The sequence below is a fragment of the Idiotropiscis lumnitzeri genome, chromosome 6 (assembly GCF_059441095.1).
Source record: "Idiotropiscis lumnitzeri isolate Australia: NSW breed Sydney's pygmy pipehorse chromosome 6, RoL_Ilum_1.0, whole genome shotgun sequence".
Taxonomy (NCBI): domain Eukaryota; kingdom Metazoa; phylum Chordata; class Actinopteri; order Syngnathiformes; family Syngnathidae; genus Idiotropiscis; species Idiotropiscis lumnitzeri.
This window is the reverse complement of record NC_142396.1, coordinates 4,987,195-5,009,681: the sequence shown is the minus strand read 5'-3', so window position 1 is coordinate 5,009,681 and position 22,487 is coordinate 4,987,195. Positions and strand designations below refer to the sequence as shown.

General features: G+C 42.3%; 1 protein-coding gene across 1 annotated transcript in view; it reads left to right on the top strand.

The window, feature by feature from the left end:
• The first annotated feature begins 482 nt into the window (after positions 1 to 482).
• Positions 483 to 22,487, top strand: part of grm3 (glutamate receptor, metabotropic 3) — a 33,942-nt gene continuing 11,937 nt past the window's right edge. The window contains exons 1-6 of the mRNA XM_088298061.1: positions 483 to 1,001; positions 7,251 to 7,306; positions 11,679 to 12,145; positions 12,969 to 13,112; positions 17,246 to 17,515; positions 17,760 to 18,360. Coding sequence (XP_088154187.1) covers positions 11,834 to 12,145; positions 12,969 to 13,112; positions 17,246 to 17,515; positions 17,760 to 18,360 — 1,327 coding nt within the window. The 5' untranslated portion in view covers positions 483 to 1,001; positions 7,251 to 7,306; positions 11,679 to 11,833. The remainder of the gene's footprint in view (positions 1,002 to 7,250; positions 7,307 to 11,678; positions 12,146 to 12,968; positions 13,113 to 17,245; positions 17,516 to 17,759; positions 18,361 to 22,487) is intronic.

Here is a 22,487-nt window from a genome sequence, read left to right as displayed (position 1 = left end):
AAAATGGCCGCCCCCTGAGACCTCTAAAAAAGGGTAAATTTATCTACTTAGCTCATATTCCACAAACGCAACATTAATCACAATGCCATGTTTAGACTAGGCGCATAGAATATATTATTGTGAAAAAGATTTGGGGTTGTCTTTCCCTTTAAAGTAGAAAAATATCCCTATTGACTATTGAAGGTCCAAAAAACATATTATTGCATCAATTTTGGGGCGGAGGTGACTTCCCCTTTAAAAATGCTTTTGGCTCCAGATGCATTTAATTTCAGTCCATTTGAGACGAAACTTGGTGGGCGTGTCTATCAGGACAGGAAAAAGTCTAAATTCAACAGGAAGTTTGAGGCAACCTTTTTACTAGTGAAATTCAGGACACATCGTTGGACCGACTCCTTCAAGGCAAATCAGAAGCAGGTCTCCTTAGTCAATTTGGCAAAGCTAGATTCGGCCGTCAATTGTTGATGACCATTCCGTGGATTTGCCGCATCGCTGCTTGCTCTTTTAATATAATAATTTTTATTTTTGGGGATTTTTTTTTTTTAGAGGACTCCCCTGTAGACAGATGGTTGAAGAAAATTCGACATTTCTTTACTCATCGCCGTCTCTCTGCTGGCTTTTTGTCGATCCGAGTGGTAAACATGTGCATAGGAGGAAAGCGGCGGTGGGGGTGTTGGAATGGCTAAGTTTTCTTTTTATCCAATAAAAATGTCTCCGCGCAAAGATCGATTGTTGTTGCTAGGAGACTGAAGCATCCTTTGGCAGCGGGCTTCAGCTCAACACGTCTGTTTTTTTTCCCCTCCCTCTTTCTCACTCCCTCCCTCTCTCTCTGAGCCTCACTCTCATATACAAACACACATTTCCCCTATCGCTCTCTCTCACATGCACACGCACACATTCACACACGGCGGCAGCATCCTCTCTCTCAACGCGACTCCTACGGGGATCGGGAGTAGACCCAGTCAAACTTCCAGCAGAGACGGGATTTGCAGGACAACAGAAAGGTGAGTAAAAAATATAAAAAAAAAAAAAAAAATTCTGTTCTCTTGCATCTTTGCTGGATAAAAGAGGAAATCATTTGCTTGTCCGTGTCCGAAATTGGTGCTGAACTTTTACTTCTGCCGAAGACACGTTTTGATCAGTGGTCCTCTGCAGCAAATGCGTGACGGATCGGCTGAAATGATGCAGTCGTGTGTTTGAACTTTGCATGGAAACGCATGTCTCGTGCGCACAGGTGGACGGTCTGCTGCCAAGCGCGGTCTTTCCTTTCAAAGTGCACCCCTGTCAATAAATACTCCGTTATTTTTTTCCCCCTCAAGGTGCAGAAGTAGCAAGCGGGTTGCATGAAATCTGCATGAATTATGTCACGCCGCCCTTTCAATAGGCTTAACTTTGCCGTATGTTCGAATGTGACACACTTTAAAGCAAAGCGAGCGAGCTGCGTCTTATTGTGGAAGTGTGACCTTGCTTTCTCCTTACTTTTTTAAACGAATGCACCTTGATATGATCCATATTTGTGACTGACTGTTACAATAGGTGCGCCTGCACGTCTCGGGGAAAAAATAATAAATAAAAAAAAAAATCTGCCCTGACAAAACAAAAACGGCATCTCATAACGGTGCCGCTATGGCAAGCTGGTTTTCATGATTTATGTGAAATGATATAATCATATCGTTGTATAATCACCGCATTTCTTTTCACAAATTTAATTTCAAATCAGAAGATCACAGTCAAATATACTGTTCAGCTATTGAATAATAATATTGGATTAGGATCAAGGTTCTGATTTGGGGCGAGAGGCGGGCGACAACCTGGACTGGTCGCCAGCCAATCGCTGGGCAATTATACGCGAACGAACAGTCATGCTCGCGTTCCCACCGAAAGGCAATTTTGAGTCTTCAATGAAGCTCACAGGCAAATTTTTGGATTGTGGGAGGAAGTCGGAGTCCAGTTTGGGTTCGTTAAACATAACTGGTGTTGGGGCCCTCGTTACAACGGGCCCCCGCATCCGCTTTTTTCATGACGAATCATCAAAGTGATCATCAAACTGTGATGGACTCGTAACCAAAAAAAAAAAAAAGCCTCATTATTTAGCGTCGTCCATCTGTCAAGGGTACCGATCGGGCCTCAAAATGGCTGACATGCAAAATTTCAGGCATGGGGACTTGAGACTTTTTCTTTTAAGATTAAAATGTTTACCCATAAAAGGAATTGCTTTCATGGGCATTATTTTCTAACTTGCAGCGCGGCAGCTAAGTGAGTTTTTGGAGGGTCAATTTTAAATAATTTAATAAATTTTAAATCATTTTTAATTTTAAATTTGCGAGTTTTGGGGGCATGTTTGTCCGAAAAATGCAGAACACGGCGGTTTCAAGAGATGCTAAAATAATCCCTTAAAAAAAGAACTTTATTGTCTTAACGAAATACAGAATTTCTGAAAAAAACTCTTGTCTTGAATCAAATTATAATGTACCTAATTTTTTTTGACCAGGGAGTTTATCTCCATTTAAATCCGCTTCACATGAGTTTGGAAGAACAAATCTAATCGAGAGCAACAAAAAAAAAAAAAAAAAAGAAGGTCCGCCCACAATGAACGAACTCCGCCACAAAAAGTTTTGCAATTACCAATCGATTCCACAAGGCGGCAGCAGAGCATTTTAAAATATTTTAAACAATGTTATTGCTTGATGAAATTAAGCTCCTCCCCTCTGATTAACATAGTTGCGAGGCGCTAAGAAGCCACTAGGTATTACCAAAGCAATATATATATGCGGCAGACCACGAATATGTAAGCATTCTCTGTACGTAAAATTCTGGGCTTATTCCGACACACATCATGTACGAAAAAAAAAAAGTAACAATACCTTGAAGAATTAAGCATTATATTTGTATAAATTAATCTTTCGACGTTGTGCACCTTTACCCAAATGTTAGCTTAATAGCTGATGTCGATTTTTTTTTAAATATTTTCCCAAATTTAATTGCTATTTTGACAGTATGTTAAAAATAACGTGCAAATATGCTATTAGGCTCATGGCAGTTCCTTTTTTTTTTTTCTTTTGTTTTTTTTTTGCATTTATTTGTGTGTGTGTGTGTGTGTGTGTGATTAGAGGGGTAAAGGTGGGTCAAAAAAAAGTCGTTGGAGTGGACGTGGGCATTTAATGTCATGTGTTAAACCTTGACGATACACTAGCGTGTGTGTGCGTGTGTGTGCTGTGCATCGTGCATAATTTGTGTTTGTTCAAAGGCTGTGCGTTTTGAATGCGAGAGGGGGCGAGTCTGCAACATCGCCTTGTGTTTCAGCACTTCTGCGCTTGTGAATATGCTTACTCGAGCACCTGTTGGAGCGCCTTGACGATGATGATATGTACGTGCGTGCGCACGTGCGGCCTTGTAGCTTCCACAAAGCACCTCTCTCCAGACTATGCAGTGCACACCCTCAGCAATGGGAAATTAGCAGTCATGTTAGTGTGTGTGACATAGTAAGTGTTTTTACTCACTCGTGGTAAATTTCTGGGGTAAAGTCACAAGAAGTGCACTGTAGTTAAGAGATTTCACAGGAATTTGCTTATGTTTCATGATTTGTCTGGTGATGTTTTCAACTTTTGTGTTGGTATAACAAATAACTAATGTGAAAAATCTAAATATACTTGTTACTTCCCCATATCTCTCGCTGGTTTAGAGTCATGTGACCAAACTAACAAAAATAACAAAAACTGAATTTGATTTAAAAAAAAAAATCGATAATGAAATGAAACAAAAAATAAAAAAATGCTTTTAGAAAAAAATTCAAACTAATTTAAACTACATTTTACGTTGATAAAACTAACAGCAATTTCAACGAAAATGTCCTTTGTTTTCGTCTCTGGCAATTAATTTAATAAATGAGCCTTTTTTTTTTGTTGATTTTAAATATAATTATTTTGAGATTACTGCACAGCTGTCAGCCGGACGTCGAGAAGGATCGAACAATCATCGTCTTTACGCCAAGCACAATCATCACCAAATCATCAGGAGCTTCGGAGGCGAGACTGCCTCGTGCGCAACACGGTCCCAAACACGCTAGACTAGACGAGCACACTTCAAGTGTTCTACCAAATCTGTGATCTCAATACTAACATATCATACAAATGACCATAGACGGGCTAGCGGAAATCTAAATAGATATTACGGTAATTATACACCTTCAAAAAAACTGCAAATTAATTAATCACAGACTAGCAACACATTCAAACATACCATACAACAATAATCAGAATATTCTCTCTGCTCTACACGAACAAGAATACTGCACTTCTTTAAGTGGAACTCATGCAATACTGAACTTGAGGCAGACATCTTTGGATTCGGAATTGCCAAAGTTTACACAATTTTGGGGGGAGTAGCACGGAAGAGTTTACACGTTCGCAAGAAATATTCATATGTTGAATGTTGGTAAGTAGGCCAGTGTACGTTCCAAACCGATAAAAACGATTTCTTTAAAAAATCGCAATCTATGAACTGCAGTACAGCCGAGTAGCGTAACACTGTAATAAAGTCACCTCGTGTTGCGTATTCAAGTTTAATTTAAGAGTTGGTTACTGAAAGTCTCCTCCAACCATGTTGACGCTACACATGAAACATAATCCTCACTTATTCCTAAAAAGTGTCAATTTTTGTATTCATTGAAATCAACTGCAAAAATCATTTATGGGATTATCATGCAGTGTAAGCATAAATCTTTCAGCCGCACCATAATTATAACATTAAGATAATTACCTTGAAGGTTTCCTGTTGTGCACTCTGCTTTTCAGGCTTTTTGAGGCGGATTTGTGTGTGTGTGTGTTTTTTTTTTCTTTTTTTTTTTAATACTTTGCTGTTTCTTCTGCTTTAATGAACAGCGCCTGAAGATTGCTGCTGCTTCCGTCTCACACACACACACACGCACACACACACATATTAAGGGTTTGCAGTGAACCGCCACACCCCCTCCTCTACATTCAGCACCATTCATACGCAGACGTTCACTGAGCGGGGAGGAAAGGCCAGTGGGATGTACGCCTGCGATCTCCCTCAGAGAGATCAGACTCTTAAATAATTGATGAATCGGAGGAGAAAAGTATGTGTGAGCGTATATGTGTGTGTGTCTGTGTCGTCATCTTGCAGGTAAATAAGCAGTGAGGCGTTTGTTTTTTCCTGTCCACCGCTCAGGCAGCGAGGGGTGCGAGAGTTCCAAATGTTGTCAGCTGGCTATGATCCTAATTAGACCAAAGGGTGCAGAAGTGGGTCACTGTTTGTATTGGCCCGAGCAATTATGATAGCAACCACAATCAACTCGGGCGCTTTCTCTCCAGCTTTACAAATCCAAAGTTTTGATGGTACTGAGTCAGTGGCGTCTTCTGCTATTATTTACTTCTCTTTACACTCAAACAGAATTACACACTATGACCTACTGCTTTTTTTTTTTTTTTTTACTTTAATCAAGAGTCCATAAAGTCCTTTCCAGACTAGATCCATGTAACAGATGAGCCGATGTGGCGGCCATGTTCGCACGGACAAAATTGCCAACGGAAAGCGTGTCCATTAGCTTAGCGCAGCTGTAGGCAGTTAAAAGTTAGCTTATCTTATAACCACAGTGCTAACTTTAATTTCTTCCTTCACCTTGTTCATTATTCAATTTACTTGTACTGTAGTTTTTCAACTTAAAAATTACCCGGATTATGAGATGAGCATTCAGCCAGAATTTTATTGTTTGTGTCTTGAGTTTTGAGCAAAAATGTTAGCTTAAAGCGCTACATGAAGGCAGTGAACTTCACACTAAAGCTTTTTGATAGCTAGCGAACAATTCATCAACAAAGAGGCCAAGTGCTATAAGCTCAGTTGTTTGTTGTAAAACTGAACACAAAATAGAAAAGAGTTACACGTCAATTTTCCTTTCAAAAATATACCAGCTGTATGCTATTACCCAATACAAAACACCATTGACAAGCAACAAAGCTAGCATTTATTTTGCGGTAGTTTTTAGCCTTCAACAATTTCTAAGAAAAGAAAAAAAAAGTTAGGAAACATATATTCTCTATTTTCTATTAAAAAAAAAATCAACGAACATTACTTCAGGTCAGTTGTGACTTCTTCTATTTTGCTTCCTCAAATATACTGTACGTGTAGTTTGTGTGTATGAATTCTGCAGTGGTGGGTGTTGCCTTCACTCGGCCCCGGCCTACAACCCTGCGTCGGGTCTCGGATGCCTTTGGGACGTTTACACGTAGAAGCAGACTGGAGTAAAAATAATAATTCTAATGATAACCCACAAACGACTGTAAGCTACGCTGCCAAGACGCACGAGACTAAATGAAGACAAAAGACTGTTGCAAATGGATGTATACAGTATACAAAGTTTTCAATGCGGGTCAGTGCTTTAGAATTTTTTTATTCCAGCAGAGAAGGCTTTTAAGGACCGAACGGCACGCCGCTTGTATTGTAGTATCCGTAGCACCTCTTCGTGTCACCACTTTGTAACATCCCGTAGCAACTCTGCTGCAGTGTGGATATGAATCAAGCCAGAGCCGACGGTCATGCATTTGAATGATGCCTCCGCCATCGCTCCCAGGGTCATGACATGACATTTAAGTTTGATAGATGTCACATTCAGATGGTTAATTCGCGGGCCAGACGTCATGCAGCTGATGGAGTGGTTGTCTGACAGATGGGGCTGGCTTTTTTTTTTTTAAATGAGGGGAATTCACTCGGAGCGGGCCGCAAGACAATGAACAGTTGAAGACAGGCAGAAATTGACAAAAAAAAATGGCATTAGTTGGTGACAGGCTAACCGTTCGAATTCCTTCACAGACTCTGCTTGTGTATTTTCAAACCCAAATATTGCCAATATTCGATATTCAGTATGGATTTGAAGGGCTTATTTACTGAATGCAAATTTAGTCAGTGACTGACCAGCCCTTTATTTGTCTGCACGTGCCCTGAGAGTAAATTGCTCAAAAGCTCCAAAAAAAACAACACTAGCAATGAAATCTGCTGGGCTTTGTGCTCTGTGGTAGTCCGGGCATCGACCCTGCCCGGATGCGTGTCCTGCACAGCAGTCGTGCCTGTTAGAGGAGGATAAGATGTGATGTTGGTAAGAAAAGAAAAAAAATGCAAGCCGAACATGAGAAGAGAGTGTGTACATGGTGTGTCCGTATTGGCTCGTCTCCAGCTCAAGAGTGTCGATGTTTTTTATTTCTGACTGTTTTCTCCTGTTCTGTATGTCTGTCTTCAAGGTTTGGGAATGTGGCGAGCTGCAGTCGGCCATCTGCTCCGTTCCCTCTTCATTCGGGTAAGACACTTCACAGGGTGCCGGGTAGTGATGGGCATGACAGTTCTTTTGAGTCAACTGAATCGTTTGAATCGGTTCATCAAAAAGAATCGTTCAAAAGATTCATTCACTGAATCGTTTGCCTCTAACACGCCCCCTCCCTGGGCTCGGATGGGGTAACTTTAAAAAAATATATATATACAAATTGTACTCACCCCGATGTTGCAGGAATTGGAATTTGTGCATTTTTTTATTTTAATAAAAATGTTGCAGCTGTTATGTACGGTACGAACGAGAAGGCAGTATAGCACGTTCACTCACCGAATTGTTGCAGAACAGGAAATGACATCACGCGATTGTTTGTATCGTTCATTTTGATGTGAAAGAGTATTGTGTCGGCTCCGTTAGCTCAGAGACCGCGACACAACAAAAGCCGCCTTTCTATTACATCATCACGCTCATGTGGTCAATCAACCTGCGCTTAATTATTTCATTCATTATTTCAGACTGTTTTTTTATGGCAGTAGTTTACATTTTACATTTTTAGATTACATTTTCTTTTTTAATTTTTTTTTATCAACGACATTAATTTCAGACACCTGAAAGGCACTTACAAATCAAATTTTATTATTATTATTATTTATGTATATTTATTATTATTATTATTATTATGTATGTGTATATATTATTATTATTTATGTGTATATTATTATTATTATGATGATTATTATTATTATTATTATTATTACAACATCGGTCCACTGCTACTCTATCATATGACAACAATTTTTTTTTTTTTTTTGTAAACATTTAATTGTTTGTATACAACCCCGGCACAGATGGGTCATGAAGTGAAAGATGCTCTGTGCAAAATCACCCCCTAAAAATTTAGGAAGCAATCATTCTTTGAAACTCAATAGAAACCTGAGATTGAACCTCATTGCTCCTGCAAGTTCTGCAATGATGGTGGAAAAAAAGAAAAAAGGCGGGACTAAGTGTGCTGCATTTTCCTGGCTTTGCTCTGATATTATTTTCCAAGAAGCTCTTATGAAGCACACACTCCATCGAAGATGCTATTTGGCTCATTCCGAGGAATCCGCATTGTTCAGAGTATCGGCTGCTTTTATATAACAATACCTTGAAATCTCTTATGTAAAAAAAAAAAAAAAAGTTTAAAACAAAGCATCAGAGCTGCTGCTGCGTCTCCATGCATCGCACAACATGTCACCTCGCCTCAAGTGGGTTTGTGACAGCACAAAAAATGAAGTGGCGAGCGACTTGGTCATACAAATCTCACTTCAAATGTCTTATTAGCGCCTCGCTCCTTTCTCTAACAGTCGTCGGTGGTGTTTGCTGAGCATTTCAGACGTCTGTAGCAGAAAGAGAGAGAGAGGAAGAAGAAAAAGGAGGTGGCAAGACATAGAAATAGTCTGCTTTTAGGTCAACTCCTTAGAGAAGCCGCAGAGGTGTGTGTGCGTGCATGCAGGGGCGGCTGTTTGTCTTTACGTGTGTGTCATATTACAGAGTAGAGTGGTAAAGATATGACAGCCGCCTGAAGAAAAATCTCTGCTGCCTGCATCCAAAGGGAAGCTTTCATCCTCCTACCTGCCCACACACACAAACTGAGATTCACGTTCAAGCTTGCTCCCATAGGCCAAACATTTCAGATTTTTATCATCATTTTAAAAGAAAAATAAAAAAAAAAAGCACTTCCAAGTCGTTTTATTATCACGTCTGTGACATGCTTTCATCAAAATACCCCAAAGATCAAGCGTGATGGCAAACTGCTCGTTTGTATTAGAACAACTTTGAAATTGACACTGCTCACCCTGACCCTTCGACTGGAGGACCAGCGTCAAAGTACAGCCTTTGTTAATGGGCGGGGCTGTCCTCATTTTTGGAACTGCAGAAATATACAAAATAAAGACAAGCAAAGCATTGACCGGTAGTATTTTCCTTCATGGAGTCAGCACTTCATACTCCATCCATTATCTCTACCGCTTCTCCTCATAAGGGGTGGAGCCTATCCCAGCTATCTTCGGGTAGTAGGCGGGTGACACACCTGAACTGGTTGCCAGCCAATCGCAGGGCGCACAGAGACGAACAACCGCGCCCACACTCAATTTAGAGTGTTCAATCAACCTGCCATGCGTGTTTTGGGAATGTGGGAGGAAACCGGAGTACCCGGAGAAAACCCACGCGGGCATGGGGAGAACATGCAAACGCCACACAAGGAAGGCCAGAGAAAAACGTCAGTGCTTTGCTTTAAGTGCGTTGAGGAGCTTCATTTTGAAACAAGTAGTTGCTAGTTCTTCAAAGTGCTTTCTTCATGACGGCAAATCACCGAAGCATTATTTTGGCCGACCGCCTTTTAATATTATTCATCGCAAAAGTATGATTCAGCTGAATATTGGAATTTTACGCAAGCGGGTGTCGGTTGTGAAGAAGTGTGACCTTTTGATTCCGTCGACTGATTGCGACCTTCATGTTGCACTTCCACTTGGCCGTCATTACCATGCAGGCCGGAGAGCCAAGCTGGACCAAATCGATATGATCAGTTTTCTGTGCAACGCGTGCAAGCGGATGATACAATTCAAGCCATTTCAGCCCCTTCGTTGCATTGATTCTGACCTTTTATGCACCACAATTCATTGATTTGGCAATTCTGCTTTGCGATGCTTTAAAGAACCTTTTGTCACGCTTCCCAAGCATGATAAGACTTGCTTTCAGGTCATACGAAAAGCACAAGAAACAAGATTTTGTGTGTGGGAATACATTCCCTTTTAACGCACTGGGTTTTTGCACCGGTGACTTGGTAGTAGTGCGGCGTCAACATCTTCTGCTCCAGTAACATCAAAGAAGTTTGCTTTTTTTTTTTTAGATGCTAGAGCAGGGGTGTGCAAACTTTTTGATTGGTGGGCCACAATGGGTTCTAAAATTTGACAGAGGTGCCGGGCCAGGTGCAGATGGATGGAGTTGTTTTGGTAACCTCACCTCATCGAAGATAAAAAATACATTTAATTTTAAATGAAAATGAACAAAAGCATTATATCAAAATATCAGTTTGACACACCAGAGTATTTAGAAGAAAAAAAACATTAAGAAGGTTGATTCATTTAATTTTTTTTTTTTTTAGTTTGGCGGGCCCGATTTAAACGTTTAACGGGCCACATGTGGCCCCCGGGCCGTAGTTGGCACACACCTGTGCTAGAGGGTACGGAAATGTCACAAAGTTGGCAAAACTGAGTAGCCGCAACGACCTAGCTCCGCCCCCAATTGTCATGACAGACGTTCTTGCATTTGCGTGCTGCAGATATGACCGCTTTGCGATTATTATTTTTGCAACAAAATATTGCCTTTCCCGGTGCCCTGTTTTCACTTAAAATACTTAAACTCACTTTCAGACAACAAATTTGCACTTTTTTTTTTTTAAAAGTTGTTTCTGGTGTGTTCCGCTTGATTAAACCTATTTGTGTTGCCGTAAAAATCGAGGCTCACATTAGCGAACACGGCAGTCAAAACACAGCCTCCGATAACTTTGATTGAGTCGTGAACTTGGTCGTATCAGATGTCTTTGTTGTCACGCTCACACACACACACACACACACACACACACCCGCACATTCACACACACCCGCCGGGGGGAGAGTGGAGAAGTGTTGCAAGCGAGATCAGATTAGAGCAGCTTTTCTGATTTGTGCTATGAGAAGTCTCATGTATCAAGGAGCCATCCAAGCTGGCTTATCCAGATACAACCAGGGGCACTCTCACACACACACACACACACACACACGCTCACACACTCAGCCCGAAGAAGAAGAAGAAGGTTGACCATGTGATCGAAAGGATAGCTGACTGGAGATCAACAAGGCGCAATCTCCAAACAATTCCAAAATCCGTGTTAGTCACGGCAGCAGATGTATGGCTCCCTCGTCTCTGATATCAAGAACATCCTTGAACCTTTCGGGCTACATTTGTCTCTTTATCCTGAGAGGGATCACAGACTTTTACAGCTCAGTACAGTGAATTCCCAGTTCATTGCAGGCGATATGTTCCACCTACGGGTGGCAAACTCACAGCCCGGGGGCCAGATCTGGCCCGCAAACTCATTTTATGAGGCCCGCGAAGAGCAGATTGTGAGCGTCAACTTCCTGTTTCAAGCACATTTTCTTGACTTTTGACATCGTTGAGAGACGAGACGTTGCCGTTTATTTGTTACCAACCGATTCGACCGCTTCCTCCTGGCCCGTTCGCTCTCCAGCCGGAGCGAGACCACCGCAGAGCAAAAATCCTCCTCTCACGACCAAGCTTAAATGATCCCAAATTGTTTTTAGTTCGTGAATTTAATTCTATGACACTTAAAAGCCAGACTTTTTTTTTTTCTTTCCTTCAGGGCTGATGTCCTCATGGTGCGTCCCTCGACGTCCACTCCTCTGCCTGTCCCCCTGGACCGTTTCATGGACCTCCAAGTGACCCCCGCCGCTCCACCCTTAGCCCTTCACCCCTAACCTTCCTCCCCGCACCCGGCCCCACTCCCGACCCACAACCATGGTGGCCCGCGCTCTCGTGATGGTGATGATGTGTCGAGGCGTGCTGCTGTCCGTCGGAGACCCGCCGCCGTCCCGCCGGGAGATCCGCATGGAAGGTGACCTGGTGCTGGGCGGCTTGTTCCCCGTGCACGAGAAAGGCGGCGGCATGGAGGAGTGCGGCCGCGTCAACGAGGATCGAGGAATCCAGAGACTGGAGGCCATGCTGTTCGCCATCGACGCCATCAACCGGGACCCCGTTCTGTTGCCTGGCGTCTCTCTCGGCGTGCACATCCTGGATACGTGCTCGCGAGATACCTACGCACTGGAGCAGGTTGGTCACACGTACAATGAAACTCTCCTAAATGCGTCATATTATTTACGATAGACATGATGTGATGCCTGGGAGAAAATGTCGGAGTTAATTGGGAATTTGGGGGTTAAAAATTCTGAATTTTGGAAAAAAAAAAAAAAAGGAAACCGTGAATATTTGGAATGAGAAAAATACTAGCCCCCCGGTCATGAATTTTGGGAATATGACATGTTGAAATTGAAATGATGTGAGTGAGATAAATTATGGGGAAGATGTTAAAAAGGTGTGGAAAAAAAAAAGATTTACGTGGAAAGGACTTTCACACAATAAAATTACATCAAGCAATGCGAACACAAAAACTGAATGATTTGGTACGTCAACAATACTGTCAATTAAAATAAATACCTGAACACAAATAAACCAGTAAATTCAAAAATACTATTCAAAAGATATTTTCAAATGGTATTGTTGCCAGCGGTTTTTATTTAATTAATATGAGAATAAATGGATAAAACTCAAGTTAAAAACATTTATGTAATTTGAATAAAAATCATATAAAACAATATTAATTTAAAAAAATTGTTTGAATTATTTTGTAATTTAAAAAAAATTGTAATACATAAATAGCAATAAGATTGCATTACATTTTGTATCAATTATACACTATTATTGAATTTATTATTTTATTTTTGTGAATTTGGTCTGCCTTATTCCACATTTTAACTCATGAGATCCAAAGTCAGAGTTTCACGAGATATTTTGCCTCTCCAAAGCAAATAGCGCTCATTCTGCACCGACTCCCCGTGGTGTGCAGTTCTGACGAGCGCCGCTTGCGTTTTTGCAGGCGCTGGAGTTTGTGCGCGCGTCGCTCACCAAAGTGGACGACTCGGAGTTCATCTGCCCGGACGGCTCTTATGCTCTGCAGGACGACAGCCCGCTCGCCATCGCTGGCGTCATCGGCGGTTCCTTCAGCAGCGTCTCCATCCAGGTAACACGGGACACAACAAACGCAAAACAAAAACATTTTACTTGTACTTTGTATTATTTACTTGCCTTATTTCTTCTTTCTTGTTTTACGACAACTCTGTTCATTCCAAACAACTTTTTACTCTTTTCTATTCTCATAGGTCACAAATTTATGATCCCATCAATACTTTCTGCCCCTATTAAGACTTTCTCCTTCTCAAATTTCTTGATTATACTCATAAAACGTCTTCCCTCATTAACTTTTATCCTCTTAAAACGTGCACTTTATTCCCTTAATATCGTACTTCACTCGTCTCTATTTTTGGGGGTTGTGCCGCGAAAGACTCGAGAGATCAAGAACATGGAGGGCTGATTAAGCATTTGGCTCCCGATTGCCGACTTGTTTGTTGACCTGTTATGTGCATTGTGAGGCAGCTCTGCCGGCTATTTGGAGACTCTGCGCTGACCTCAGCCTCCTCCATTTCCTCTTCCTCTTCCTCTTCTCATCGTCCCGCGTCCTGGGGCAGCTGGTGGAAACACCACAGCTCTGCGTCTGTTGCGGGGAACCCTCCCTTTGTTTGCTCTCCTCGCGCAACTTGATTGTACCCACGTGTCAGGAATTTGTCAAGAGGAGTGGCGCAAATGGAAAAGACATTAGGTACGCTGTGAAGAATATTTGATAAAAAAAAAAACTAAATATAAGACAAAAAATATCCTTTGAAAAATTACTAGATTATTAGGACAAAATTATGAAATGGAAGACGGAAAGGGAAAACTGATGGATCCATTGTGAAGAATATTTAATAAAAAACTAAATGTAAGATTAAAAAAAAAAACTAAATATAAGACAAAAAATATCCTTTGAAAAATTACTAGATTATTAGGACAAAATTATGAAATGGAAGACGGAAAGGGAAAACTGATGGATACATTGTGAAGAATATTTAATAAAAAACTAAATGTAAGATAAAAAAAAAAAACTAAATATAAGACAAAAAATATCCTTTGAAAAATTACTAAATTATTAGGACAAAATTATGAAATGGAAGACGGGAAGGGAAAACTGATGGATACATTGTGAAGAATATTTAATAAAAAACTAAATGTAAGACAAAAAATATAATTAAAAAAATTACAAAATTATCAGAATAAAAATATGAAAAGGGAAAACTGGTGGGACACAAAATGAGACTTTCCCAGGCACTCTGCATAGTCAACCATGTTTAGAACCGTGATGCTCCTCATTGGGCATCTGACAGTTTGGTGCGTCCTCATTTTAGTTTTGCGTGTTTGTGAATTTGGGCGTTCCGGCTGCACTACACTTGTATGAACATAAAATATTGCTGCAACTTTTCTTGCTTTAATCGCTTGTCTTGTTGCTCAAGTCTATGCGGCTACTCACGGCTGAATCGTGCGTGTTTCCAGCGCCTTACCGATAAATCATATTGCAGGTGTCCTTCCGACCGCACGTGTGTGTGTGTGTGTGTGTGTCTTGCATATCAAACAGAAAACACACATAAAGACTGCCTCTCCTCACTGAAGCAAGTTTTTATTTTCTTTCATTTTCACATCAGCAGCGCGTGTGCATGTGATGCTTGATCAGGGGGCAGCTAATGGAGCAATGCACCTCTGACCTTCGCTGACATTTAAATCAACGTCCGGCTTGAAAGCTTAAAACCTGCCCACGCGTCATAAGCAGCCATCAATATGTGTCGGACTGTCTTTGTGGGCGTTCATATCACTATCAACGGCAACATCAACCCAAATGCAAAAAGAATTATGAAGATGCAAGATTATTTGAAAGAAAATGCCAATAAAAAAAATATTTGTCTATTTGAAATACATGCAAACATTATAAAAAAATACATTTGCTAAAACCATAAACTTTAGACAAAAACGATTAGAAAAACTAAACAAAAAACACATATTGATCAAATGTGTGCAAAAAATATGCACAAAAGTAGTAGGAAATAACGAAAAATATGATTGGAAAAAGGCTAAATATTTTTAGTTTCATAGTGGAGCTCTGAGAGACTGCCTGAGGCAATGTTTTTTGCCACAAAAGTTCAGCCATTTTTTCAATTTTTTTGGGGGGCTTTGAAGGCTGACATATATTGTTTAATTTTCCCGTTTACCTTACTCCTATTCTTTATCCTCTGCAAAGAACCATTTACTAATACATCTTGCTGAGGGATGACTCTCTCCATGTGGAGTATATTCATATGCCAGTGTTATACTGCCCCCAGGTGGCCAAGGTGCGCACACTGGAGGGAGCAGCACGACAACCATTGAACTAAGGCAAAAAATTTGTTGAATGTTTTCGGAAAAAGATTTTTATTCCCAGAACTGTGTATCGTCACTGGCGCAATTCTTGTACTGACAAAATAATAACTTCCCTGGAGTCAAAAAAAAAACAAAACAAAACGGCAATATATTTGTGTTTGTATTTGTTAGATATTTGAAGATATTTTCACAGCTTTAAATTGACAAACATTGCGTAAAAATGGCACACAAAGTGAGGAAGGACCATTAGTAGCGATTTGTGAAAAAAAAAACAAATTCTTTGAGCATTTCTGCGCATCCAAAGTTCCCGACGGACAATAATGATATGATTATGCGTAACATTCATGTACAGAAAATATTCGCAATTACACAACTTTTTTTTTTCCATAATCCATTCATCTTCTATTCAGGCAGACAAATTTTCCTCTTTGTCCATTTTTTTTTTTCTGTGGCGGCTCACAGCAGATGGGAGAATCCATCAAAGAATAGCCGCGTGTTTATTTGCGTCTATGTATGCATGTTTGATTGTGCTGTTTACATGCCTTGGAGCCATCTGTGCCTGTGTGTGTGTGTGTGTGTGTGTGTGTGTGTGGTTATGATACTTCTACTGCCTCAGAAAGCTCATGATGATGATGATGATGATTCATGAGTCAGTCCTGTATGAACTGTAAATGCAAATGATCACGAACAATCCAAATTAGCCACTCGATACATTTCAATTGGCTCAGCGATAATTCTAAAACAATCGCTTGTTGCTCACTATGCAATTTCCTCGCACCGCGCTGCACCTCACCAACAGTGAAAGCAAAGAGAGAAATAGCCAGGATAGCATCATTCATAATTAGCTTGAAGCAATTAGGGTTAAAGAAAACACTGGAATTTGTACTTTTCTTTAACGACAGGTACAGCTGCACACCGTTGAGCGAGCGTGAATGAACATGCAGAATCCACACACACACACACACACACACACAAGAGATTCAAACCAGAACTTCTGAACTGTGATGCAGACACGTTAACCACTTCTCACTTTAAGCGTATCTTCACCGAATCCCATTACGCATGATTGCCGTCAGCAGCAACCTTCCAAATATATTGACATTTTATCTTTGAAAAGCGGAAAAATGCATTAATTAAAGGATCATTTTCATGGGTTTTACACTCCAAGCTTCTCGTTTTTTTTTTTTTTGTTTTTTTTTTGGACGATGCACCAGCAGTCATTTTTGATCAAACTTTCATTAACGCGTTTAATTAAAAAACCTCCCCCCACACGCACGCACGCACACACGCACGCAAACGCAAGGACGTGCTGTCCAATACAAAACAGCGAGAAGAGGAACGTGTCCACAGCACTGAATAATTCCATATTTGATGTATTTTGACATTAGCAAAACACATCATTAGCTCCTCTGTATGCGCATCTTTACTTGCCGTCTAACAAGGAGGATTCCTTCCAAAGACGCATTGGGGGATTTTCTGGCGAATGTTGTGCCGCAAAAGGGTTTGTTTTCCGTGTTTCGGGGGGTTATTTTTTTGTTTTTTTTGTTTTAGTTCCCATTTGGCCATATTAGAGCGCTACGAAGGAAGTGAAAGGTACGCAAGTTTTATTACGCTCGACTTTTTTATCGCGTGGCTTTTGCCAGGGGGCGCTGTTTGCACATTCACAAAGTGTAATCTATCTTGTCATCCAATCAGGGCTACGTTTTGATAGAAGAAACGTCTACTGATGTTTTTCCTCAAATCAATCTTTTGCTAGCTTTTTATTAAATTTGTAAAAAAAAAAAAAAGCATGATGTAGATCATGTGACACAAAAATCTTCACCATCTCGTCAACGATCCAGTCGTCATCACTGTCATCCGTCCTTCTTCCAGGTTGCCAACCTTCTCAGGCTCTTCCAGATCCCTCAAATAAGCTACGCGTCGACCAGCGCCAAGCTCAGCGACAAGACCCGCTACGACTACTTTGCCCGCACCGTGCCGCCTGACTTCTATCAGGCCAAAGCCATGGCTGAGATCCTGCGCTTTTTCAACTGGACTTACGTCTCCACGGTGGCGTCGGAGGGCGACTACGGGGAAACGGGCATTGAAGCCTTCGAACAGGAGGCCCGCATGAGGAACATCTGCATTGCCACATCAGAAAAAGTAAGATATGATGTGATTATGAGAGCGGCGGGCCGTGCATTTCACACGAAGGCCTTCTGTGAAGTCCGACTTGAATAAATTCCCCTCATATTACCATCATGTAATCGTCACTGAGCGCGTCAGTCAGTGACGGACTGAGACAGACGCCCGTTTTCTTATTTCTTTGAGGTGGTTCGAGAATGTTGATCTGTCTGTGGACTTTTATACATGCGACATTTGGTTTCACAACCTTTGATCCGTACAGGTGGGACGTTCCAACGCCAAAAAGTCCTACGACGCCGTTATCCGCCAGCTTCTCCAGAAGCCCAACGCCCGCGTGGCCGTCCTGTTCCTGCGCAGCGACGACGCCCGAGAGCTCCTGGCCGCCGCCGCCCGGCTCAACGCCTCCTTCATCTGGGTGGCCAGCGACGGCTGGGGGGCGCAGGAGAGCATCGTCAAGGGCAACGAGGTGACTGCCGAAGGAGCCATCACGCTGGAGCTGGCCGCCAACCACGTGCCGGAGTTCAACCGCTACTTCCTCAGCCTGAACCCCAAGAAAAACCTCCGTAACCCCTGGTTCAGGGAATTCTGGGAGCAGCGCTTCCAGTGCTCACTGGGTGGCGGCGGCGGCGGCAGCGGAGCGACGCCTCTTCCCCCGTGCGACAAGGACCTATCCATGGACAAGAGCAGCTTTGAACCTGAGTCCAAGATCATGTTTGTGGTAAACGCGGTGTACGCCGTGGCCTACGCACTGCACAATATGCAGCGCAGCCTCTGCTTCAACACCAGCACGCTGTGCGACAGCATGAAGGTCTTGGACGGCCGCAGACTCTACCGGGACTTCATCCTGAATGTCAGCTTCGCAGGTAAGATTGCGTGGAGAGGGGGGGGGCGGGTGTGACCATGGGGAATGTGGTTTTTTTTCCCGACGTACAACAATAAAGTGTAATTGCACATCCGGTCCAGTAGGTGGCAGTGGCGCTCTCATTGCACATTTTGCATATTTATAGTTGTGGCGGAGAGTGGGCGGTGGGGAGGCGCCAATTGTTTTCTTCAGGGCGGTACGGAGCACACGCCCGAGTACGCCGTCCGAAAACTAGACTCGCTGGAGTTCTTGCATGAACATTACATTGGCATGTCAATTTCAAGACAGGCGCAACACGGCCCCAAACACGGCAGACTAAACTTGCGGCGGCATGAAAATGAAGTTACGCATACGGAGCGCACGGGCGCTAGTCTACCAAAATAGGGCTCCATGGGAAGGTACGATAACGGCGTGTTGTCGAGCTGTTGTCCTTCTCAGCCTCAGCATCCAAGTCCTGAGACCAATCGGCTTAATTTCCATGTATTGTTAAACAGCAGCCCGGCTATTGACAACTCTTACCGGCGACGCGCCACTACTAAGTTGCTTTGAGCAATGAGAGCGGCGGCTAATCCGCGGGGCTATATTCTTCCCCTCATGCACTAATGAGATTGGTTGTGCGTTATAATAGCTCCTATAGCGGGGCTGCCTGCTGCCACTCTCGGCGGAGCGGCTAGTGAGAGGGAGGGGGGGAGGTTTTTGTGTTGACTGACAGATAGCGCTACAGAGGGAGCGGTATAAATAAACCGCAACGTCTCTGGGACCGACACAGGTGTCGAGGTGCTTATTTCCTGCACCCAGACATCAAAACAGCACTAACAGGAGCTTTACTAACTCCAAAGCTCTCTTTCACACGGCCCTCCGCTGGGGGAATGAGTGATTACGATGGAATTTTCATTGGCGGAGGCAGCACTTCATCACCGAGCTGTCCAGTTCCACTTGTCAACTCGTGTAGCGCATCATCACCAAATCCAAATACCCTGCAAAGCCCCTCTCTCTCCCGTTGTCTTGCAAAGTGTAAGGGGTGATTACGCTTGTATTTTCACTCGTGGAAGCAGCACTTCATCACAAAGCCACCCTATTACATTTGTCAATTACTGGAGAGGTTTAGTGCATTTGGTGTACGCGACACAAGTGCGCTCCAAATACAAATACCCTCCAAAGAGCTTCCCTCTTCTGTATGGAAGCGACCTTGCATTTCCTCAACTGGGATTTAGCTTTTTGATTTCAGTCGCTGCCGTTTGTTTTTTCACAATTGAGTGCCCAACATACTGTTCATATCAAATTGTGAAAAGTATTTATAACCTGTCTGAAATAAATAAAAAATTGATGATTCGGTAATCCTTGACCAGTTTCGGAGAATGCTGCGATGGCCGTGTTCCCGATAGCCACCCCGCCTCTGCCCGCGACCTTAATGAGGCCAAGCACTATTGGAAATGGATGGATTGACTTGTGTGACACAGTTGTGTAATCGTTAAAATGCAACTTTTTCATTGCTGTTCACACACTGGAGTCCACAGAAGTATTAAAAGTGTTGAGAGGCGGGCAAGATTGCCAGGCCGCCGTTTGAAAACAGTCCGTGAGTGTGGCTCGCTTTCGGCGCACTGCTGCTACTGCATGCGGTGTGTGTTCACATTCTGTTCATCTTGCCGGTTGCTATGGTAATCAAGCAGACAGTGTTGCCAATTGTATAGAGTCATCTGGTCGATCATGCAAAGGGCCACGTTTCTGGGCAAACACACACAAATACACACACACTTTATGCACACACACATATATATATATATATATACGAACAGACAAAAGCTGTTTTTTGTTTGTTTGCTTTTTACACAGGCTCCTTGTTTTTTTTTAAACTAGCATGAAATTGCAGACACGCAACCCACACAGAAACACACACCTCTGCCAGCTATCAACCACCCACTCGCCTCCTCTGATTTGCAGCAAACACATCACACAGCCACACACACACACACACAAGAACACCCACACAAGCACAAATAATGATGATGCATGAGAGACACCCAAGCCATGTGTTTTAGTTTGTCTTCCAATCGTCGTGGGGGCCAAACTGAGTACTAAATCAGTCAGTCTTTTTTTTTTTTTTCCAGTCTAGCTCTTTTGTATCGCAAGAAGCAGTTGACAGACTTTAATGTATATTCATTACGCAGGTGAGAAGAGCTTTGAAAAAGTGCTGCGTGAATATAAAAATAAAAATATTTTAATATTTTTACACAAGTCCTTTACACAAAATGTCTCCATCTTGTCAGTTTTAGTTTCGATAAAAAGAATGGGTGTGTTTTAGGTTTACTTGTCTTAATCCCTTTATGGGGACCGAGTAAAGACTCTTTCTGATTTAGACGTGATTATTGTTTATTATATAATTGTTTAAGTGTGTGTGTTTTAGTTGTACTTATCGTCATGTATTTATGGAGCCCGAGCCAAGTAATATTTTTTTTTTCTACAATCTCATTTTTGATTTTAACTTGGTTTGGGTATTGTATCACATGATGTGGTTGTTGGAATTAAACATGAATTCATTGCCCTATAAAGAGAAGAACTTTGAGGAGGAGCTGCGTGCCAAAACGTGAGAAGTGATTCACATGGCATGTCTAAATCATATCAGTTTTCATCCATTCCAAAGAAAATGTGTGTTTTAGCTATGTTTGTTTTCTATGTTTATGGGGACCAAGTTTAGAACATATGTTTAAGCTGTGATTTTCTTTTGTTCATTATCAGAACCAAGTTAAAGTGTGGGTTAATTCAGTTGTGATGGAATGTAAATGAGTGTGAAGGGTTGCCGGTCTTGGCGACATGCTCGGGGTGTAGTCCGCCTTTCACCCAAAGTCAGCTGGGATTGGCTACAGCACCCGTGACCCTGAACAGGCAAAGTGATGCAGAGAATAGATGGATGGTTGCTGTACGGGAAGATAAACAGTTGTACTATTTTCCTCACCTGGCACCGTGACTACAGGTTTCCCAGAGTTATTAGCCACTCAGCATTTTGCAGCAAATGGATTTCTGAGAGCGAGAGAAAGTGATGTTGTATCTCAATCATATAATTTTGTGCAAATTCTGTGCAATTTTCTTCCAATGTTTATGGGAACCAAGTTTAGAAAGTGTGTATAATACACACTTGTTCTCATAGCTCTGTCAGGACAAAGTTAACAATTTGTGTTTAAGCCTAACTTGTTGTCATGTACTTATGGGGACCAAGCTGAGTTTTAATATTGTCACAGTCTTATTTTCTACTTCAGCTGGTTTGTGTTCTGTAGCTCATGCAGTCGGTGAACTTAGCTACATGCCAAGACCTAAAAAAGTGCTTCGCGTTTCACGTGTCAGTCATGTCAGTTTTTATTCACCCAAAGCAATTGTGTGTGTTTACATTATGGGGTTGTCAGACTTCACCAGATTCATGCTCGAGGACGATCTGCTCTTTAAGATTCACACAAGTGATTTTCACGGCATATTGCGGGTTTTATGTTATACTTGTCTTCCAACTGTAGGAGGACTGGTGTTTGGCACATTTGCCTCACACTTCTGAGGTTCTGAGTTCAAAGCTTCCTTTCTTTATGGTACCAAGATGAAATTTGAGATATGGATGATATAAGAATGTGCACGTGTGTGTGTGTGTATGTGTGGTGAGTGTGTATTAGCAGAGGCGGCGTGCCTCCGGGGCCATATTGAGCAGCAGAGAGCTTACTGCGACGTTTGGATGCTGGAGAACAACCTTCCTCATCTCCTCCTCCTCCGTCTCTGTCGCTCTCTTCCTCATCCCTCCATCCCTCGACATCGCTCGCTCTCTCTCAGACTCCCTCCTTCCTCCTCCTCCTCCTTTTTCACACCCAGAAAGTGTTCTCTCGCCACATTCAAAAACAGCACATCCCACTCAGACTTCACAAGGTTGCTCTCCTGCCTTCGCCACCTCTCTGCGTCAGTCCGTTTGTCGCCTCCTTCATCTCTCTCTCCGTCCATCCGTCCTTCGAGCATTCCTCTATTGAACGCCGCCACCTATATCTCCTTCTGTCGCCATCCTCTCTCTTTTCACTCACCACCTTTCTTTGCTCTTATCTTGTCTCTCAGTTCACCACCCCCACCCCTCTCCCGGCTCCTCTTATAGTCTTCCTTTTG